At 42.0% G+C, this 23,040-nt stretch overlaps 1 protein-coding gene across 1 annotated transcript in view; it reads left to right on the top strand.

Moving 5' to 3' along the window:
• The window catches only part of SAMD12 (sterile alpha motif domain containing 12), a 415,274-nt gene extending 396,503 nt beyond the window's left edge, over positions 1-18,771 (top strand). The window contains exon 5 of the mRNA XM_080909385.1: positions 18,459-18,771. Coding sequence (XP_080765511.1) covers positions 18,459-18,481 — 23 coding nt within the window. The 3' untranslated portion in view covers positions 18,482-18,771. The remainder of the gene's footprint in view (positions 1-18,458) is intronic.
• The last annotated feature ends 4,269 nt before the right edge of the window (positions 18,772-23,040 follow it).

Genomic DNA, 23,040 nt, shown 5'->3' with positions numbered 1-23,040 from the left:
TACAGATGATTGTGAGTTGCCTATTTGGGTTCTAGAAAGCAAACGTAGGTTCTTTGGAAGAGCAAGTGCTCTTAAGTACTGAGCAATCTCTCCAGCCCTAAATTCTACTTTGGTTGGTTGGTTGGTTGGTTGGGTTTGGGTTTTTACTTATTTTTGCGGTGTGGGGGTCTGCTGTGTAGCCCTGGCTGTCCTGGAACTTGCTTTTAGAACAGGCTGGCCTTGAACGCCAAGATCCACGCTGCCTCCAGAGGGCCGGTATTAAAGGCCTGTACCACCACACCTGGACAGAACACAGATTTTATTCAAAGACCAATTACGTAAGTACAACCAGTGTGAACCAACTGTTATTCTTTTTTCTCTGACCTCTCATATGTAAGGCTTCATTATGTGACAAGACTTTTAGCCAGCTTTCTGCTCTCACTCCTTATGAAAAGAGAAGGAACCAAGCATGTGTTGGGCATTCATTGTTCACAAGAATCACAATAAGGAAACTTTGTTTTAACATTCTGCAGTGCCTTTGAGATAAACTTTCTCCATAATTCTAACATTTCTAAGTTGTCCATTTTATAGTCTATGACAACTGGAGGTCATGGGGCAGTCTTGCATGTAAGTATTTGGCTGTAATGGTTCATATTTTTATTACCTCACCCAGGTTTAATTGCTATTTAAAACAGCTTCTGAAATATTACACTATAATTTGGCACTGAAGCAAAAATGTATCTTGTAAGCCAAGAGTCATGAGGCAGGCACTATCCATTAGGCAAACTTTGACACTGAAGGTATAACCACAAGTTTATATGTTTTTGCAAAATGGCAATCCGAGCTTTGCACTCAGGTAAAAACACATAACCAATGAAAGAAGGTGTGTCATGTTTTATTACTGAAATATGTGCAGAGGGATTGCTATCACATGTGAAGCCAGTACTTACAGGCAGAGAAACTGCTAGATTTTTTTCAGAACAGCTGACAGAAAGCAAGAAGCAATAGAAGGCTTTTATTTCTGCATGCACAGGACTATCAAAGCATTCAATTAGAGTTTAATTGGTCCTGGAATTCTGTTGTTCTGTCGTACTGGTACATTTTCTTTCTTATGTGCAGCTTGGGTGGTATGCTGACTGGTCTTTATGTCAACGTGATACAAACTAGAGGCATCTGAGAGGAGGGAACCTCAGTTGAGAACATGCCTCCATTCAGTTAAGGTCTAGGCAAGCATTTCCTTAATTAGTGATTGATACGGAAGATCCCAGACCATGGTGGGTGGTGCCATCTCTCAGCTGTGGCCTGGGTTCTATAACAAAGCAGGCTGAGCAAGCCATGAGGAGTAAGCCAGTAAGTAGCACCCATCCACAGCCTCTGCATCAGCTCCTGCTTCCTGGTCCCGTCCCTGCTTATGTTCCTGTCCTGACTTCCCTTCATGATGGACTGTTACCTAGAAATGCAAGTGAAATCAACGCTTTCCTTCTCAACTTGATTTTGATAAAGATGTTTTGTCAGTGAAGTGAAAACCCAAACAAAGACAGTAGTTAGGCTTTTGACATATCATGATAGATCTTGAGAGAGAGAGAGAGAGAGAGAGAGAGAGAGAGAGAGAGAGAGAGAGAGATGCAAAATGTGTGAAATATAAGGAAGGTTGTGGCGCTGATTGCTCAGAAGAATTAACTGGGCTCATTGCAAATCCCACAAAGGGAGAACCTGTCGTTGCTGTCAGCCTCCCATATGATGATTCTCAGGTGTAAGGCAGCCTAGTTCAGATGTGGAGACACAAGATGCTGCCAGGTATGAGCCCCAACCTGTGTATCTCCACCAAACTTCAACAACATGAACAAAGTGTATTTACAATGTCTCAAAAGCAAACTCTTTAAGGGTAGCTAATAAAAACCACTTATTTATATACACTGGTTTTAAGGGCCACATAAAATCAAGTTAATCAGTCACTGTGCTGAAATAGAAATAATTTAAGTTATTAAGTGTGTTGCGGTGCTTGGGGGCATGAGTAGATTTTGGGAAGGTTTCACTAACTGTTATTTTAAGATAGTCCATTAAGCATCCCTTGGCATCTTGCAGAAGTAAGTCATAGTTTTACCCTGCGTTGCTCATTGAGTGCAAAGTGTACCGGGGGTTTCCTGCCCTCTCCCTTGCCTGGACCAGTGCCATGTAGGGAAAGCACAGGCAGCAGCAAGGGTCAGTCTTCCTCTTCTTTATTACCATGGCCAAGGTAGTAGAGGGGTCCCCAGACTGCCTCTGCTGTAATGTGAGGATCCCGTCACTGCTTCCATGGTCCTTTTCAGTTATATCGTGTTCATGAGTTGAAAAGGCAATACTAAGTATTTAGGGGCGGTTCTCAGATGTATTACAATGTGGTTCCCTTCTCCATGGACTTTCTTTAACTAGAAGAGATAGTGGTCAAAATTCACCATCAAAATTGTAAACAGCAACAAGTAGTCCTCTACATCTTTGTTCCGTAGGAATTTTGCACTTATTGGGGTTCAGGATATTGTATAGTTATGGACCCTCTGTGTGACTGTGGACCAGGACCAGGAACTGCTGAGGATAAGAGCAAAGGTTATGTGATATTCCTTTTTAATACATCCAGTGTTTAATATGGTGCCTAAGATGAAAATCAAGAGATGACTTTGAAGTTATAATAAGTAGTTTGTGATTCGGCCCCAACCTTCTAAAGCAGAGTTCAAGCACAGCCTAAGCTATCTAGAAAAACTGTCGAGAGGAAGGAAAGAAGGGAGGAAAACATGTCCAGCAGGGGATGGAGCTCAATGGTCAGGTGCACCATGAATGAAAATAATGTTTATTCTGACTATTCATTCAACAGAGTTCCAGAGCAAGAATATGTGACCTCTTCTCGGCTATAAGCAGACTGACTATCTGCTGTCCTTGTAAGAAAGGCAAAACTAGACAGAAACCTAGAAGGAAGCAGAGGCTGGCATTCGAACAGCTACTCGGTGTTGTATTGTAGTGAAGGCCAAGTAAAGATGTTGAGATACTCTGGGCTGGATCACTCTGTAGTCCAGAGTCCTTATAGCTCTTCTGGGGAATCTGAGTTCAGCTCCCAGCACTGATGTCTATAGCTAACCTCAGGCCACATGACCCCCATATGTGTCCCGCTACAACCATACATGTCATGTGTTTTCAGGTGACTTCTTGGGATTCAATAATATATCAGAAGTCTTGTATCTAGAAAAAAAATAGTTCACCCTCTCAGAAGCCATTGATTACCTGTAGCTAGCTCTTCATTCATTTGAGAGGCTGACGCTCTACCCCCATCCACAGTGACATGACTGGTGTGGTCATCTGCAGATTTTGCTTACACAACAGTAGTGTCGAGATTTCGTGATGAGCCATGCCTGAACTGTCCAGAAGACACTATCTCTTGACTGACACCCTGGTCCTCTGGCTCTTACCATCTTTCTGCTCTGCTCTTCAGTGATATTCCCTGAACCTTAGGTGGAGGAGTTGCATTATAGATGTATCAACCTGGGCTGCACTCCCCAGAGTACTTTATTCTTTGCATTTTGACCAGTTGTTAATCTCTAAAATAAGATGCTCTCCCTTGACCAGAACAGGAAGAAGGTCCATTACAATTAGGAAATTATACTTAGGCTTAACATGTACGGTGGGTTAGCGTAAGTCTTTAATTGTAGCACTGAGGAGGCAGAAGCATGTGGACCTCTCTGAGTAAAGGCCAGCCTCCCCACATATTGAGTTCTAGACCAGCCAGAACTATGTAGTAAGACTCAATCCTGGAGTAAGAGTTCTATCCTGGGCCTGCAAAGATGGGTCAACCACTAAGCACATATCGTTCTCCCAGTTCAGTTCCCAGCACCCACATGTCACACCAGTTCTAGGGACACCAGTGCCCTTTCTGGGCTTTTGTACGTCTTGCACTCCTGCACACACACCCACATAAATACACATGTATATACATATTGAACATAAAAATCTTTTTCAAAAACCCACTACCTTAACAATGAGCTCCAGGTTTTGTCTGCAATGCTGAACACATTCCCTTGGTAGGAACGCAATGACCTTCTCCAGAATACCACAGGCACTCCGACACAGGCTCCATCAAGTAGTAGTAATATGTCCCAGCTTCTCTGTGTGTGAATTCTCCCATTTCAAAGTGGAGCAGATTATCATATCAACCACCAAGCTATGATGAGGCTTCAAAGGACTCATAGGAACCCCATTTTTGGAAGACAGTGTGCCACAAATGTGAGCTGTCATTATCACTTCTCTCCTGTGTACCCTGATTCCCTCATCAAAACAGAGATAATAATAGTAGTCCCCCCCCCACTATGTCCTTTGGGCCCTGACAGACTGAAATGCAATTAAATGCGTGAAAGCATTTTGGAAATTAAACACTTCATGGTAAGGTAGCTGCCTGTCCTTAGCAGAAAGCTGGTCTCGAGAGCCTGGACTGCAAGTAATGGAGTTTGTATCTCTGACCTGCTGGCTGCAGGTGTGTGCATGCCAATGGCTTCTCTGGATGCAGAATGTCAAGGTGAAGGCCTTTGCATTTGACTGGCCAGAGATTACGCAACAATGAGAAGGAGACATCTAAGCGAGAAATAAATATGGCTTTAACTCTGCAGCCTTGCAAAGCAGTGAAGTTTCAAACGTCCTACCTTTGGACATCTGGGCTCTATTACCTGAAATCCCATTAAAGCCTCAGCTTCATAATTCTGAGTGGAAACTGGTAAATTGCAAGATCCTGCTGATGGCCTCCAGCCAGTTCAAGCAATTAATCACAAGAGTCCCCAAGTAGGTTTGTACTTCATGCCAAGTGGATTCTTTGAGGGGAGACGGTGTACACAAAAGAAAGTGCCCAATCCACACAGTTTCATAGCAACACACTTTGTAGCTCTGCCCACACAGAGAAATTATGTTATCATTAAAACGTCCAAGCCTCATAACTTTTTCCTCAATGGAAATTAGTACTCACTAGCCCAGGGAACATCTCCAAATCTCATTAACTGTAACACAGACTATAACCTGCTGATTCCAGTTTAGACAAACCAAGCCCAACCCCTTACCCCACCCACAGCATGTTGCCATTTTGGTAGGGGATGAGGTCTCGGGCTCAGTTTGAGCCAAGTGCTTCCCCCACGCCCCACCCCCATTCTGGTCAACCCCCACTACTGTGCTCATACCCAAAAACCAAAGGCCACAGCATGGTAGCCTTGGATTCTGGCTTCAGAATCCTGCCAGAGAGACTCCAAGCTGGAAGAGCTCATAGCAAAGAGCCCATTTCCCCCAAAGGATCTTATTTGGTGTTGCCAGGTTCAAAGGGTTTGAGTGAAGGAGCTGATCTTGTACACTTCAGAATATTTACAAACTCTCTCCTAATTACCATTTTGTATGGATAGGGAATCTGGGTATGTGAAGGAGAGAGGAAACAAGCCTCAAGCCACACTGCAGAGAACAGGAAGGAGGCAGGTGTGGACAAGAAGAAGTATAGAGTAGAAGAAACGGCATAGGGTGTTCACCTTGCCGGATCACTTTCCTTTCTGAAGCCAGCTTGCTCAATCTCTGTCTTTGTTTTCTCTTCTACAGTGAAGTAGCCACTTGGCTACTACGTTCACATGTACATGTGGATACGCAAATATAAATGAAGTAAAATTAAACCTACAAGTATTTTCCATGGGCTGGAGAGACGGCTCAGAGGATTAAGAGCGCCAGCTGTCAAATGTGAAAATTCGAGTTCAAATCCCAGCAGCAACATAAAAAGCCAGCACGGCACTACCTTACGTGTAACCACCAATATGATAGAACGTGGACCCAGGCAGATCTCTGACCCTGCACAGCCAGTCTAACCAGTGAGCTAGACTCAGTCAGAGACCCACTGAGCTTAAAGAAATAAAAGGGAAAATAATGAATAGAGGAGGATACCAGACATTCTCATGGGATCTCCATCCAAGCGCATGGATACATGCATCTGCAGACACTCATACTATATATATACACATGTATACTACACACATCGGCTGCAATGTACCACACACACACACTCTTCACACTTACCTGTGCTCAGGGGATACATACAGCTAATGGCCACTGAACTCCCACAGTTACAACACTTCAGTCACTTCGAGAAAACAACGACAAAACAAAACAAAATCTGGAGCAGCCAGTGATACAGTAGGAGGCTGGGAGGCCACAGACCTTGCTAGAGTGTGGTCCCTGCATTAGTGACGCTATGTGGTGCCTGTCCTAGCTGACACTGGGATGAGCCTGGGGCTCGGAGAATCACCTGAATCATGCCATTCCGAGACTGATCACAGATTGAAAGCTAAGAAGCACTGGCTGCTGCACCCTCTGCTTTAAGCGTGCTGATGTCTGTTGTTTCTTTTCACCTCTGTCTGTTTTCCTTTAGCTTACATAGCTCCGTTTCCTGGAGAGGCTCTTCTAGGCCCTGTTGAGACAACGCATTGAAAAGGAGAAAGACTAAGCATGCCTCATAGACTCCAGTAGAAGGGTGCTTTTCTCTTCCTCTTGAAAAAGCTTCAGATGCCGGGGAATTTTTTTTTTTTAATCATCCCTTTTCTAAAGAAGAGAATCGTAGGTAAGGGTACTTTTCCGTACAAGGTGCTGCTGGATTGGCCAACAGGGATGCCCTGACATTAAGTAGAATGGTGCAAACGAGCAAAGAAGAAACCATGAGCGAACAATGAAAAAAAAAAAAAAGCAAGCAGGGATAAAAGGAAACCTGAGTTTGCTCAGACAGTCCGCAAGAAAACGAACAAAGCTCTGTGTTCTGTGATGAAGTAAGCTGGGGCACAGAAACTGGGAGACAGTAGCCATGAGATAAACTAGGAAGCAATCCCTCGAGATGTTCCGGCCAGCTGGCGGATGCTGTGGAGGGGCAATTTCAGCAGCCACTGGGATTAAACTTCAAAGTGTGTCCCTGTGCTCTCTCTTTGTCATTGTTGCTAGTGCCAGTACACTAAGCTTTTCTATGAAAGGTTCTATGGGCTTCTAGCCTGACTGTCAGAGTGTAGTGACTTGAGACACTTACCTCTGGCCAGTGCAAAGGATGGAACCACAAGGGGGTTACCGAAGACTAATTGGCTGTACAGATGCATCCCTGCTGAGAGCAGCTGGCGGGGTGGTCCTTTCATATTTGTGTGCTACAAGGTGATCATTGACTGCTCTCAGCTGGTGTCTGGTTCACTACAGCTGTAAACCAGAGGAGAGTTTTGCTATTCTAGGGATGTCATCTCTAAAGACCTAAGGCAATAGATAGCCTAAATGCGCATAGACTTAGATAGCTGCATATAGTGAAATCCCTACCCCACTACTCAGTAGAACGCAAGAGCGGGTAGTCCACCACAGCCTCTTCCACTCACACCTGAAGGAACTGCTAAATTTGCTCACACAGCTTTCTTCATACGTTCATCTGAAAGTCCATCTTCTCCTTCTACAAACACATCAAGAGCAACTTTGATATCCCCCACTTTCCTCCCACAGCACAGAAAGAGAAGAACACAGGAACCTGAGGGTCATAGAAGTTTCCAGAGAGCCACTTAGACTACAAATACTATCAGCCCTGCACAAGGATCATAAATTCAAACTCATAGTCCTACTCTAAAAAGGAATGAATCTAGTCTCTCCCATTTGGAGCACAGAAGTATGTCCCAAGTTCCCTGAAAGACTTCCACACACCATCAAGAGACAGATATATCATCAAGTGAGGCTAGTACAGGACACAGCAGGTTCTAATATACTGTCATCATATGGATTCAAATCCCCACAATCCCTGTACCCTCAAAGCAGTGTAGAACAGTGCACCTAGTGTCCAAAGAAATATGTGCATTCTGAAGTCTGCAGGAAACATGAGGTACTAGAAGGAGGTGACATGTCCGGGTCCCTGGGACCTTGCATAAGTTAGGTAGCTTGCACAGGTCTCAAAGCCTCTCTTGCCTGTCCTATTCTACAACTCAGCATTGGATTGCTGCTCTGTATTATAGCCAGGATTCTTGCTATTTTGTTCTCTGAAAAGAGCAGGGCTATAAACCACATTTCCCCACAGCCAATACCACTTTTCTCTGTCTGAAGAACCAATAGCTACTCTTTAAATACTGGGGGAAAGACGTGGGTGTTTCATGGTCTACTGCCAAACTGGCTTCATGGGCATTACTGTAGCTCTTGTTAAACATACAGCTTTCCAGTTATCCCTCTGGACATTCCCAACCAGAGGGAGAGAAATAGACAAAGCAAAAATAAAAAAAAATGTGAGAAGCTCCCTGAGGTGAGTCTCATGCAGACAGGTTGGAGAACCTGCAGAGCAAATGTCAGTCTTTAAACCCTGGACGCTGGAGACACAGTTTAACCTGCGTGAATCAAGAGTCGCTTTCTGAAAGGTTTGGTTCAGGTTTGTTTTTCTGTAGTCAGACTTGTAAATTCCGGGGACAAGGCACTGGCTCAGTGACGATGACTCACGGCTAAAGCATGAGGACCAGAATTCAGGTAAAGCTGGACAGTGTGTGCACATCTGTGATTCCAGCGCTATACAAGATGGGGGACACGGAAAAGACAGTTCACAGACGTTTGGAAGGGAGCTAGCCAGGCAGATGCAGCCATGGGCTGCAAGAAACGTGTCTTGTGCAAGGTGAAAGTCAAGGACTGTTCATTCATTCACACGGCATACTGGCTGTGCCTTATGTGCCCTGACATTCACATGGACACAGTCTCTCTCTGTCTCTCTCTGTCTCTCTCTTTCTGTCTCTCTGTCTCTCTGTGTGTGTCTCTCTCTCACACACACACCCACACCATCACACCATCACATATACACAGAGAGAGAAAGCAAAAGCGAGATTTCTATTTTTTTTAATTAATAACATACTTTCAGTGACATAGTAATTTTGTACATCTATGAGATACACTGCGATAATATGAAATGTACACAGGAAAATCAAAGCACAGTAACTAGAATTAGTTAAACATACAATGATTTCTCAAGCACATAGTACTGGGAAACAGTTGTACATGTAGTAGTGGAGTATGTGAACACACACTGCCTTGATCACACCCTTGCCCTCCTACCCAGAACGGAAGGAAAAATGGAGAAACCTCAGCATGCCTTCAACACATTCTTTCCTTCTCAAAATTTTCAAGTAAGGGAGAGTTTCCTCCACGCCTGAATCCTTCAGAACTGCGCAGTCTGTGAGAACTGCAGAGTCAGGCAGCAAGAAGCATCTTCCTCTTACCATATGGAGAGCCAATCAGATTCTAATAGGAAAAGGGAAACTACAGCATAAGGGAATGAGAGATGGTGAGGAAAACCTTTCCCTCTGTGAAAGTGTTTATTTCCTGCGTGACACTTCTCAATCAGGCAAGCACCTGAGCACGTCTCAGGCAAATCGAGGGATAGCTTGGCCCAAAGCTCAGAGCCTGGTCTGGGTCACATATTTCTTTATGCCTGGCATTTTTTTTTCCATCTGTAGAGTGAAGTAAGTGTCCCCACTTGACTTGGTTGCTGCAAAGTAGAGCTAGTTCCACGTTTGATGCTTGGCACGTGGTGATGCCAGGCACCTGGTGATGCTAGGCACATGGCCACTGATGCTTCTTACTATTATTGTCATGTCATTTGTAAACTGTATCACTCAAAGATCTCCATGGAAACAGATAACCATCAAATGGCATTTGAGTGTGTGTGTGTGTGTGTGTGGTTGTCTGGGTGTGTGTGCAGGTGTGTGTGCGGGTGTGTGGGGGGGTGGGTAGGTGTGTGTGGGATATGTGGTTATGTGGGTGTGTGGGTGTATGTGTGTGTGTGAGTGTGTCTGGATGTGTGTGTGGGTGTGTGGGGGGTGTGGGGGGTAGGTGTGTGTGGGGAGTGTGGGTAGGTGGGTGTGTGTGGGGATGTGTTTGTGTGGGTGTGTGTGGGGGTGTGTGTGGGTATGTGGGTGTGTGGGGAGAGGGGTGTGTGTGTGTGTGTGAGTGGGGGGGGTGTGGGTGTGGGGGGGTGGGTGTGGGGGTGTGAGTGTGTATGTGAGTGTGGGTGGGTGGGTGGGTGTGTGGGTGTGGGTGTGTGTGTGTGTATGGGTGTGTACTCTGATGGTATGCATACATATGTACATATATGTACATATGTGTGTACAGATATGCACATATGTGTATATATATATTAGGTACCACAGACTTAGTATAGAAACAGAGTCACTTAATTATAGAAAGTGCAAAGTCTCAAGTTCTAAGAGCTTGAGAGAAAAGTATAGTTGCACTCTGAGTCTGTATCTAAAGGCAGAAGACAACCAACCTCCTAGCAACAGACAACAGAAACATCCATTAGTCAGGCCCTGGTCCTCCACATTATGGAGGGCCATCAGCTTTTCCTAACTTTGTAACTCAAACAGTCATCTCTCACGTATATCTCTTTATAGGGACACTAGAATAATAGCTAACTACATATGTGGACATGATGTAGCTCAGTTTGAGTTGACACAAAAAGCTAACATTCTAACATGCACAGCATGATGGCTTCTGTTTTTCTAAGACACATGAGAAGTTACAGGATGGAGATATATATACATATATATAATATATGTAATCATATATAATTATATATACATATATGTAATATATGCGTAATTATGTATATATATATAATTACACATGATCTTATTAGAGAATCTGACCTGACCTCCATCCTCCTCTCTCACATAGCTAGAGGGTAAAATCATAAAGCCAATTCCTTAATCATCCTCTCAGTGAGGGGGTACCATTTAGTCTCTTGTGAAGATGGAACCAAAAACCACATAGCCCGATACCACAGCTTAGCTTATGGCCACATAATTCATTCTTTGTCCTCCCCCTTACGTTGTAACTTCTACCAAGCATACTAATTAATTAATTGAGCATGCCTGTCTAAATCATCCTATCTTGATTTTTCTAATGGCATGCCTGTGAGGGTTCTAGAAGTTAGCAGTGATTTGGTTTTAAAATTTTTTGATTGCACTGAATATAAAAATCAAAGAAGATGAGGAAATGATGAGTAGAAGAGGGTAGTGAGGGTTGAAATCTACCTCCTTTTCTGCGCAGAAAAGAGGCCCACTTAGGTTGGTTTTTATCTTGACCTATTTTAAGAGTGATATATTTGGCTCACGACCAAGAATAGAAAATAAGCAAAGATCTGTGTCTGCTAACGCAACCTCAGCACATTTGACATTTCAAGCGTGAGAAGTCTTTGTTGGGGAGCTTTCCTACACATTCTTAGATGTTTAGCAGTGTCTTGACCTCTACTCACTAGATGCCAGTAGTAACCTCTGTGAGTAGCAACTAGGAATGTCTTCCACACAGTGTTGTCGTCCCCCTTGGAGCAAAACTGTACTCATTTGAGAACCACTCAGCCATGCTGTGAAAGACTGTAAACTATTATAGAAATGAACTACCTTTCTATAGGTAAAACCTCTCATAAAGCACCCCATATCAAGGATTTGTGTTTAATGAAGAGTCTTTTGTACAACACAATTATGTCTCTCTCAGCTATTCCTATTTGAGTTAGAGTTTTTTTTTTTCCTAAGATGCATTCTGTCTTACAGTCAGTGGTTAGAACAGATCTGGTTTCTCGTCTTAATTCGATGCATTCTGGGCACAGGGTAGTGAGAAACTCATGTATCTGTCCCCCTCTCTCATCAGGTGATCATGGAGACCCCTGTAATGGCACTGGTGTTCCAGCAAATGGTCTATAAAGCCTTTGTCAGCCTAGGGTGCCTGCTCAGCAAATCTTAGACCTGCTGTTATTTTGGACAATTCTGGAACTAACTCATAACCTGATACAAATTATAGAAACATATCCAGAAGCAATCCAGGCGTGCCCCTAAAGACCTTAAGCTTGACTTTCATGAAAAACACATTCATAGAAGACTTTCCCAGGGAGAGGTGTTATCTGTTCCTTTACCATCATGAGATGTGGAGTTACCAGACATAGTATCTTTACATCCAACATGCCAAGCCATCACCTCTTGTTGCTGGGGTGAAAGGAGGTAACCCTGAACACTCAAATCCAAAATCTGTTCCCGAGCCTTCTGCCAAACTGTCTGTTGCCTGCCGGGCAAGTCACTGCCTGCCTTTGAAGTGTCAGAACCTCTCTTCATCTGAGTGTCTGTTCCAAACTAGAGGAGAGTGGAACCAGAGTAAAGGGACTGTGGCCTGGAAGTCAGCAAGCAAGTGCAGTGCCTGACATGTGGGCATTCCATATGTTTTCCTAGCCTTTAGACGTGGAGATATTTGTGTCTCTGGTTTTCGATGGAACTTTTGGAACGTATGAAAGCAATAAAACAGTAGACACTTATGGGCGGTGAAGAGGGGCCTCGTTCTTGGCTGAGATAGTCAAAGCCCTGGGAACTATAAGTAAGATGGCAGGAAGCTTTCTGGTTTCTGAGAATCAGGAATCTTCACAATGCCATAAGAAGTGCACGGCCCCTTGAGGCATTGTCCACACCCCAAGTCCCTCCTCTGAAGGTAGATATGACCACTGGTCAGGTAAGCTCCAGGCAGAAGCAGGACCACCCTCAAATATGTAGGCAAGCTCATCCCAAGCCCTCAGACCAAGCCAATAGGAAGTACCAGTTGTCAAACTCTAAACCATTTCAAAACTGTGTGTGTTTATACACACACACACACACACACACACACACATGTATGTATATATGTATACATACATATGTGTGTATGTGTATTGTGCCCAAGTGTAAGCGTGTGTAAGAATCATTCTACCACCTGAGAGCCTTTGTTCTAAGAGCTGATAACACCTCTGATTGGGAAGAGATATTCTCTCCTAAAGTTTCTTGCGCCCTGCGCCGGAGCCTCTCACTGTCTCAGTTCAGTGGTCTGGAGCCCCTCTGATGGAACCGTGGGCAAGCTGAACCCAGCAGCAGGTTTTTCGCATCTCTGTTCATGGCCAGCAGGACCCAGTGGTGGAGGTGGCAGAGGTCACTCTCATCTCTAGCCAGAGAGCTGTGTGGGACTTCTGGCTCAAGGTGCCACAGACACTCATCAGTTCTCTCTTATTTGTCTCATGGTGAGACAGACTGTTCCTGTGAGCTCATTTTGTCAAGACAACAAAGTGAGTGGAAAGCATGTTACCTATTTTAAAGATGAAGCCACTGAGGTTTTTTTTTTTAATTATGGATTTTACATTACACAGCTGGTACATGATGAGCCTCGGGTGTGAGCAGATATCAGCCAGTACCCATGTTCTGGTCAATGCTCTTGATAAATGGGTTGAAGGGCTTTGTAATTTATTCCATACTTTGGACTGGATGTGGTTGGGTCCAACTGTGCAAAATTAATTGCTAGATTAAACAACCCCCAAACTGAGTCTTTATCAACATCATTTCCATCTAAATTTCACAACTATACATTAAGCACTTACTATATATCTGATACTATCTAGTGCTTAAATAAGATGCAAAGAAGTCATGGCAGCATCCTCAAAAGGCTAAGGAGGAAGTTGAGGCATTGTTTATTGGTAGAATGCTTTCTAGGCATATATGAGTCCCGGAGTTCAAAAAGAGGGAGGTGATAATTATATTAAATAAAGGGTTTATAGGGGATTCGGTGATAAGGGTGGAGTTCCTGACTGTATCTAGAAAAAAGAAAACTTTCATAAGGAATGTGATTCCTGAAGGAGATGGTCCTGAAAAATAGAGGAGTTAATATTCGTGGTGTCAGGGGTGTAAAGAAGGCATCTGAGAAGAAGTTACAGCATAGGCCAGAATCTTTGTGGTGAAAATGGGGAACTTCTAAGGACTCTGGGATAGTTGGAGCACAGAGGGCTGGAGCCCAAAGCTAGTTCCATATGAAACATAGCCTGCTTCCCAGTGAACAGAACCAGGGGTGGCAAACACAGAGTGCCATTTTGAGCTTGACCAAATGTAGCTCTTTTTGTCCAGTTTAATTTAACTTTTTTGTTTTGCTTTTGAGATTAGGTTCCATGTAGCCTGGACCAGCCCTCAAATTTACCATATAATCAAGAATGGCCTTGAACTTCTGATCTTTCACTGGGATTATGCAGTGCTGGGGATTGAACCCAGGGCTTTATTAATAGTAGGACTATAATCCTAAACCCTAAAGGACACATGTGAATATGTACCTTATGTTTATGCACACACGCCCATGAAGGCCAGAGTTTGAGGTTGCATGTCTTCTACTGTTTTTTCATTATATTTGTGAGACAGGGTGTCATTGAACCTGATTCTCATAGATTAGCTAGAATGGGTGGCCAGGGATCCTCCTGCCTCCAACCTCTCAGCACTGAGATGTTAAACATACACCACACACACAGCTGTTAGTCATTTATTTTTGTTTTAAAAAAAAAAAAAGTCTCGCTGGGTAGCACCGGCTGGTCTGTAATTTGCTTTAAGAAGCAGGCTGGCCTCAAACTCAGAGACCCACCTGCCTCTGCCTTCTGAGTGTTGGGACGCAGACCTGCACCACTATGCCAGAGAGAACTCAGCTATGTAGGAATTGTGGGTCTGAACTCAGGTCCTCATGCTTAAATGGCATGTACTTTTATCCACTGCTCCAGCTCCCTTCAGATTTGTTTGTTTTTATTCTGTTGTGCTTTGCTTTGTTTTAAAAGACAAGCTTTCTCTGTGTAACAGCCCTAGCATTAGCTCTGTAAAGCGACTGCCTCTGCAGAACTGGGATTAAAGGTGTGTACCACACACCTGGAGTAGGTTCAGATTTTAGTATAACTGAGTACATTCTATATCCAACTTGAGTCAATATTGACTTGTTTCCACTGGACCGAGTGCAACATGGTGACTTTGTTAAGAAGCACCAAATGTTGCCTGCAAGAAGCACCAATGAACAATGAAGGTTGGCCTCGTGTGGTAGAAGGATGTAAAAGACAACATGATGCACCGTGTACCTCCTTCTTTGTGTCATAGTCATATCTGAATGACTTGTCAATCCTGAAAGCTCTAATATTTCTGTGGTCTCTAGTACCTTTTATGCTCATATTATATAAGAACACCTCACTGTTCTTGCTGATACAACTTAATGTCTACTCAAATTTTCTAACCCCACCTACCATCATCATCTACCACAATCATTATACTGATTGTGGGTAAATACAGAATCTCAGGAGGAGAATGAATGCTCTGGGCAATTGTATTTTATTTTATTTTTTTTAACTTTATTTTAAAAAACAAAGATAAATGTACAAATTTTAAGCATTTTTGCATAAAAAGATATGAATACATTCTTTAAGGTTGTAATTAAGTATTTGTGGGTACATATACATACACATATGTATATATGTAACAATAATATAGGAAAAAAGGTTATTAATTTGAGGGGTTAGGAGAAAAACTGGGAGGGGCTGTAGGAAAGAAAGGGGGATGTGATACAGTTCTATTTTAATTAAAATATTTTTTTTCTTGAACTTCACACAGTCTGTGAGTTGTTTCTGGGGTATTCAGAGCTTTCTGGGGTTAGTATCCAATTATCAGTGACTGCATATTATGTCTGTTCTTTTGTGACTGGGTTATCTCACTCAGGATGATATTCTCTAGATGCATCCATTTTCTTAAGAATTTCATTAAGCCATTGTTTCTGATAGTTGAGTAGTATTCCATTGTGTAAATGTACCACAATTTTTGTATCCATTCATCTACTGAAGGACATCTGGGTTCTTTCCAGCTTCTGGCTATTATAAATAGAGCTGCTATGAACATTGTGGTGCATGTATCTTTGTTGTATGTTGGAGCATCTCTGGGGTAAATGGCCAGAAGTGGAATAACAGGGTCTTTAGGTAGTACTATGTCCATTTTTCTGAGGAACCACCAGACTGCTTTCCAGAGTGGTTGTACCTGTTTACAACCCCACCAGCAGTAGCGAAGTGTTCCTCTTTCTCCACATCCTCGCCAGCATCTGTTGTCCTCTAAGTTTTGGATCTTGGCCAATCTGACTGGTGTGAAGTGGAATCTCAGGGTTGTTTTGATTTGCATTTCCCTGATGGCTAAGGATGTTCAGCACTTCCTTAGATGTTTCTCAGCCATTCGATATTCCTCGATTGAGAACTTTTTGTTTAAGTCTGTACCCCATTTTTAATAGGTTGTTTGATTCTCTAGTATCTCATTTTTTGAGTTCTTTGTGTACCTTGGATATTAAGCCTCTATCTGATGTGGAGTTGGTAAAGATCTTTTCCCACTCGGTTGGCTGTCGTTTTGTTTTCATGATAGTATCTTTAGCCTTACAGAAACTTTGCAATCTCATTAAGTCCCATTTGTCAATCTTTGACCTTAGCCATTACACTCTTACCTCACTAGAGAAGAACACATGTATCTCTGAATAGAACTTGGACCCTTGTAATCTTTATAACCTTATTAACTAATAAGGGCCTTGCTTTCCTTATTGGTGAAATGGGCAGATTTCTTCTTTCCCTAAGAATCGGACCGTGGGGTTCAAAAAACATTGATGTATAATAGGCTAAGATTAAATCCAGGAATACAAATTAGACATATGTGCTCTCTATAAACCCTTGAAAGCCTATGTAGACAACACAACTATTTAGATGACGCGTGTAACTACAATTTCCCCACAAAGATGTAAGTATGATAACTCAGCAGGGCTTAATTTTTAACTGTCATTATTCCTTTATAAATTTTACTTGGTTGGCTTCTTCCAAGGACACACGTCTCCTGGATCTGACTGTAACAATAGCCTCAAGAATACTCTGCTGTTCTGTGTCAATTCTCTTGAAATCTATGCTGTGCTTCAGAACTGTATGACTTCCTTATAGATAGACCTGGATCACTCTGTGTGTCTCTCTGTGTGTCTCTCTGTGTGTCTCTCTGTCTCTCTGTCTCTGTCTCTCTGTCTCTGTCTCTCTCTCTCTCTCTCCCTCTCTCTCTCTCTCTCTCCTTTCTCTCTCCAACAGTGGAGTGTCTCTGCAATGTGAAAATATAAAGTTTTATTTGTCTAGGTAATAATGGTGAAAGACAGCTAATACAGGACACATTAGTGAATGTTTGAAAGTGTGCGCTTAGGGAGCTTAATTTTTCTTACTGTTTTTTAAAATATTTAAATAATAATATTAGTAGCATTTCCCATTTTCCTTTATAGTTCATTTATTATAAATACATACATATATTTTATATACATATACACTTGTTATATACACATACATATATTATGTTATATATTATAGCACATATAACTTTATCTAGTTACTAAATATTTATCATAATTAGACTAATTTTAATGCTCATGTAATCATGCATCTTACTAACATACTATAATTTACTTTGCTTAAGTTTCAACTATAGACCTGTTTTGATTTTTTTCTGTAGTATAAATAATCTCTATATTACAGATTTTTGCTTGTAGCTTTTTGTATCTTTTGTATTTTACCTTGGGGTACCCTCCTAGAAATGAAATCACTAGATCAGGGGATATGCATGTTTAATGATTTTTAAATAAATGAATGTTATTTTCGAGCCTACAATGCCATGAGCAACATATTAACATTCTGCTTACATTACAACAGTATCAGAAGTTTGTGTTACTACTTGATATTTAATACACTTACAAGAGGACCTTTGGTTTCACATTTTACTCACAAATAACAAGTCTTAATCAAATACTTGCTTACAAATTGTGTATCTTCTAGTATTTTGTAAAGCCACCTGGACTCAAAAACATAGGGATGCTTCTTTTGTTATCAATAACTCCTGCTGTTGTCCAATAATATTATGTATTAAATAAAACTAATGTTGAATCTTTAGGAAAAGCCTTCATGTGTACTCAGAATAATGACGTACTGGGAACTGTAGAGAAAGCAGCCCAATAAAAAATAATGACAAAATTATTAAGCTAAACTGAGGATAATATATCTATTCCAGAATTCTAAATGTCCGAAGCAGGACTAGCATTCAAATAGTTTAATCTCTAGTCAGACATGAATGACTTTTTTTTTGTAGCCCCAAACCTCACTCAGTTTTGAATATGCAAACTACAGAGTTCATAATCATGCAGCTTCTCATATTTCCCCTTTGATTTTATTCAAGTATTCCTAATGAATAAAATTACACACACACACACACACACACACACACACACACACACACACAATGTCTTGCTCCATTTCCAGCCTCATAGTGCCCCTGCTCTGGAACATGAGATAGAGTGTCAGTTTTCAACCCCCTGTCATGGAGCTGAATGTCAAATCCAGAGAGCCACCTTTGCCCTTCATTCAAAGCAGTATTGTCTGGTTCTTGAAATGGGCGTTTTGTGTGTTCTGCCAACTGGTACAAGGATCTTTCATGAGTATCACTAATCCATTTTTGACTTGAGTAACCCTCAACTTGGCTAGCCCTTTCTCGTTGACCTAAGGATTTTAAGTTTTATTTAAGGTAACTGCTAAAAGTTGGTATGTCAGATTATAAAGGAAGTAACTAACCATACCCTTTCTTTTTTTCCTTCCTTCCTTCTTGCAGCCTCGACTGAGTGTTCTCCATAATCAAGTTAGCTTTGCAAGCTGCTGTCCTGCCAGTGGGTATTACCAAGGCCTGTTCCCCAGAGAAAAACTGACTCATGGCCCTGCCAGAAGAGATCCTTGGAGCACTGACAGATAAACCGGATTAACCGAGAAAATGCCTATTCAGTCAAGATTATGGACTTTGTGGGAGAAAAAAAAAATCTTAGTTTGCTGTGGATTTTCAAATGAGGTGCATAACATATAGTGCCAACTCGTTCCAAGTGGTCACTGGCAGACCATTAGCTGGAAATTGGCTTCCAGTTTTCATCACTGTGCATAACTTAAGTTCCCACTGGGCTCTAACTGTGCCCCTCACTACAAGTCCTGTTTTAGCATGGTAATCACTGGATTATTTCATTAAATGTGCAGATGGCATGATGTTCTAGAAAAAAAATATACAAGAGTTCTACAATCTCAGTGGAAGGGTTCAAAATAGTGTGCCCCAGTAGGAATGTAAAATGTCTAGATTTTGTTAGTGACAATGTCCAAAGGTGTTCCGTCAGTCACTGCAGCACTTTATATAAGGACGCTACACTGAGATGAAATAGCACATTTGATACATGTAAGAAAACAAGTGTTTTCTCTTTTCTTTACAAATCTTGTCTTATTTCTGGCTCAGACTGTCCAAAAACCAACTCTCCTCCTAGTATATTCACAGTTGTTTGTGGTAGATCCGTGTAAATATGGCCACAATACTGTTAGAATTCACCTGTGGACACTTAACTAGATACCTGGATTACTTATAGCACAAAGGGAAATAGACTCAGGCCTGGTGACTAGGATATTTGAAGTCTTGGTTCTTTGTACCCAGGCACAAGTTAACACATGACATAAGGACACTCTGTACAGGATGCTTCTCTTTGGCTGATGTATACATACCCTTATCCCATAGAGGAGATCTTCCAAACTAAAAGAATTGCCTTCTTTCCATCAAACACCATTGTGGATTGCTGCCAAGGGCAGATGAATGCAATCTTGCTTAGTGGCTGCACGTCCACATTTGGGAAATCTTCCCAAGGTCATGTTCAAGTCACAGTTCTGGAGAGAAGCAGCCAATGACCTCTACTGTTTGCCTAGAGAAGTCATACGTTCAGCCCACACAAGGTTTCTTTCTCAATATAGAAATTATTCTTCCTTTTAATACCTCCTAGAATGTATATATGACTTATTTTTTATTTGAGAAACAAAGCACAGTCCTGGGAAACCTGTCTTTTCTATGATGCCTACCTGAACAGTAGGGAAGTGTTCCCTCCTATAGATTGCCCCCTTGTGATACATTAACATTTTCTCCCTAGAAATAGAAACTTGGCTGAATCAAAAACTCAGCAAAGTATATTATGAGCACTCATTAACCTAACCCAAGACCAATGTGAGTAAGAGATTAATCTTTAAATAGATGTCACAAACCCTCCCATAAGCAACCAAGACATATCATGTTGTCTCCAAGCATGCATTGTCTGTCCCCACTTGTGATCTTTAGAAGTGGAAAGGACTCAGTATGATGCACATAGGGTATCTCTCGACAGCATGGCTCCTGATAGGCACGTCAGAGAAATGATCGTTGCCATGAGATCTGGACTTTTGACCACCACTTTCCCCACCAGAACCATCTAAGCCACCGTCGGCCGTAATTCTCCAGGAAGCTGGAATTGATAAGCCAAACCCAGGCTGCTGACATTCCATCCCTGTGACCCATCCATTTACTTTAGTTCCCACAGCAGGGTTTGTGCACCCCCCTTTCCTTCTTTTCAGTCAACAGGCTTCTGTTGAGGGACCACACCATGTGCCAAGAACTGTACTGGGTCCACTCTGGTATACAAGGCACATTCTTCCTGTTTCTATTGAGTCATTTCTTTTTCTTAAGCACTCCCCTCTTTCCCCACAGTGCAAACTGAATCAAGGCCCCCACACTCTTTCCCTTCACCTTGCCACAGAAACAGGAAAATGTTCATGGCAGATAGCAGGCAGATCTCTTACCTGAATGTGTGGGCAGCTTCATAACACATACGGAGTCTTGATAAACGGCCAACTAGGTTAATCAGAGTTTCTCTTGGCAGCATTGAGTTGCTTTCCTTGATGCCCACCCCAGTCTCTATATATTCATTCTTTCTATAAATACAACTATTTATCACTATGCTGAATTCTCTGAAATGCCAATTCCATAACTACTCCTAAAGACCCAGAATTGGTTCTAATGAATTCTATAAATCCTGCCAGGTGCTGAGATATGGTATATGGGAAATAACAGGTGTAGTCAGTAATATTCTGAGACTCCTGCTAACACCCTTCAAAAACTGGAGGCACATTATAGTGCAGATGTCCACTAAACAATCATGGGCTATTGCTATTTTGGCTTTTGCAAAATAATCTGAACAATTAAAAAGAGTTGCCTCCTTTTTTTCTAAGTCAGAGAAATATTATAACATTATTGAAAGATAATGGGTAAAGATAAAAATGGGAAAAGGCAAAATGAAGGTCCTTAAAGAGCCCAGTTGAAAATGGTGTCTCTAAATATGCCTTAATGCTTGGCACAACCTACATATTTGCATATGAGCCCATACTGTTTTAAAACTGTCGACCTCTGTTTTAAATCATTATAGGTTAGGAAACATGGTGTTACAAAATCTTTGCAAGCACTAGCAAAACTAGAAAGATGAAGAAATGATTTTATTCATGGCCTCCAGCTTCCTTGTTGTGTGGAGATACTTAGGGGATTGTCTCATCATTCCTTCTTGCTGTATTGTGTATGTAGGGATGAGGATTGAAAATTTATCGTTCAGAAATCCAGATGCGTCCATGACGAGTTTTGTTTCATGGGACAGAGATATAGGAAACTAAGGGGTAAATTCTTTGATATCTAGAAACTAATATCATTATGGCTTAATTTTCCATTTTACTTAAAGCTGTTCTTTTCCCTTTTTGCAAAAAGGCTGACACTCAGACTTATATACGAAAGGCACTCTTGGGTATGAACTGAAATGAACAATTACCAGGCTCTCCAGGGTGCTGAGGGGATTAACTCATTTCAGATCCAGAACCAAATTAAAATATGCAGAGCAAATCATGCCAGTAGCTTGGGACTCACCTTAAGAGCGATAGGGACCCTTCCAACTTTCTTTAGGGGACGTGTCTTACCTTCAAATCCTGAAAAATCTCCTTGATGTGAATACCCACCACTTTGATTTCTATCTCCACAACACTGGTAACATGCCAGGTTCCCTCCAGAGTCACTCTGCAGCTGCTCAAACAGAAGCATACAGTCCTCATTACTGTGGGAAAACATGCCATTTTAACTTTCTCAGGGTGGGGGGGGGGGTCAAGGATGCTTGAGAATACAAAGTAAGATAGAATCTCTACCATATCCACCATACACACCCTAAATGCTTCCTTTGTCTACAGATGTCAGGTAATCAGTTTCAGATAGCAACAAAAAAAGTCTCAAGGAAGTAAAGCTTTCAAGACACCCCTCACATTAAAAAAAAAAAAAAAAAAAAAAAAAAACAAAATCTTGTCCCCACAAATTAGCAGCTTTATACTTTGCGATGTTTTCTTCCATGTACTTTGGAGTAATTTTTGTGACTTGACAACTAGACTTAAAGCTGCCATAAAGTTAAACTTCTAATCTTTGAAAGTGACAAAAATCCCTTTATTCTTTAAAAGCAGATTCTATCCATCACCTCTCTCACAGCCCCCTCCACCCCACTTTCTGCTTTATTTTATGTGTGTGTAATTTTTTTTCTTCGCATCTCCTTCCCTTCACATAATGCTATAAGTATATTTCGATTAGTCTATAAAGAACTCAAGCAGAAGCACATAGTCCTCGCCACCACACCGGTTCTGCCATTAACTCAGTCTTAAGGTTGACCTTGACGCAACCCAAGCAGGAGTGGGCCCCCATTTTCATCTCCAGAAAGTCACTGGTCCCTGCTGAACACTAAAACAATATCAGTGGAATCAGAGAGGAGGATGGGCCAGGAGATCTATCTACTGGGCACAGCTGAGGATTCTATTTCAAAGACAAGCAAGTCTCCACCTCAATCCCCTTAGACCTGGGTCTAATCCTGGAGCCAGGAAATGCTCCTGTGAACTCTGGTTTATCACTGGGCAGAATTCCTAGCAGATTCAAGATAAAAGAAGGCTGATTCCAATATTTCCTCCAGTGATGGTAGTTACTCAGAATACAGAGCATGCCTCTGAAAGCTCCAGCTGAGAGAAACCGTGACCAAGTGTGCCTCCTTTGTGACAGTGGCTAAAGTGTGAGTACCAGTGCAGACCCCTCTGTCCATCACTGTAGTTTCAGAGGCAAAATCCTGAGTGGGGAAGTGGGAAGGGACACACTGTATCCAAACTCTAAAGTTTGTAGCATGAACTCTAAGTGAAAAAACCTAAAAGAGAGGCACGGACCAGTGCTGGTCCCTGCTTCACATCCAATGACCAAGAAATGACTTCTACAGAACCTGGTCATGCAAGGTTTTATAAAGATGACATTTCATTGACCAGATAAGGTGACTTAAGAACCTTAAGCACCCAAAAATTCTCCC

Source organism: Micromys minutus (genome assembly GCF_963924665.1).
Source record: "Micromys minutus genome assembly, chromosome: 33".
Lineage (NCBI taxonomy): Eukaryota > Metazoa > Chordata > Mammalia > Rodentia > Muridae > Micromys > Micromys minutus.
Note: the sequence above shows the minus strand (reverse complement) of the source record. Positions and strands in the feature narration are given on the sequence as shown.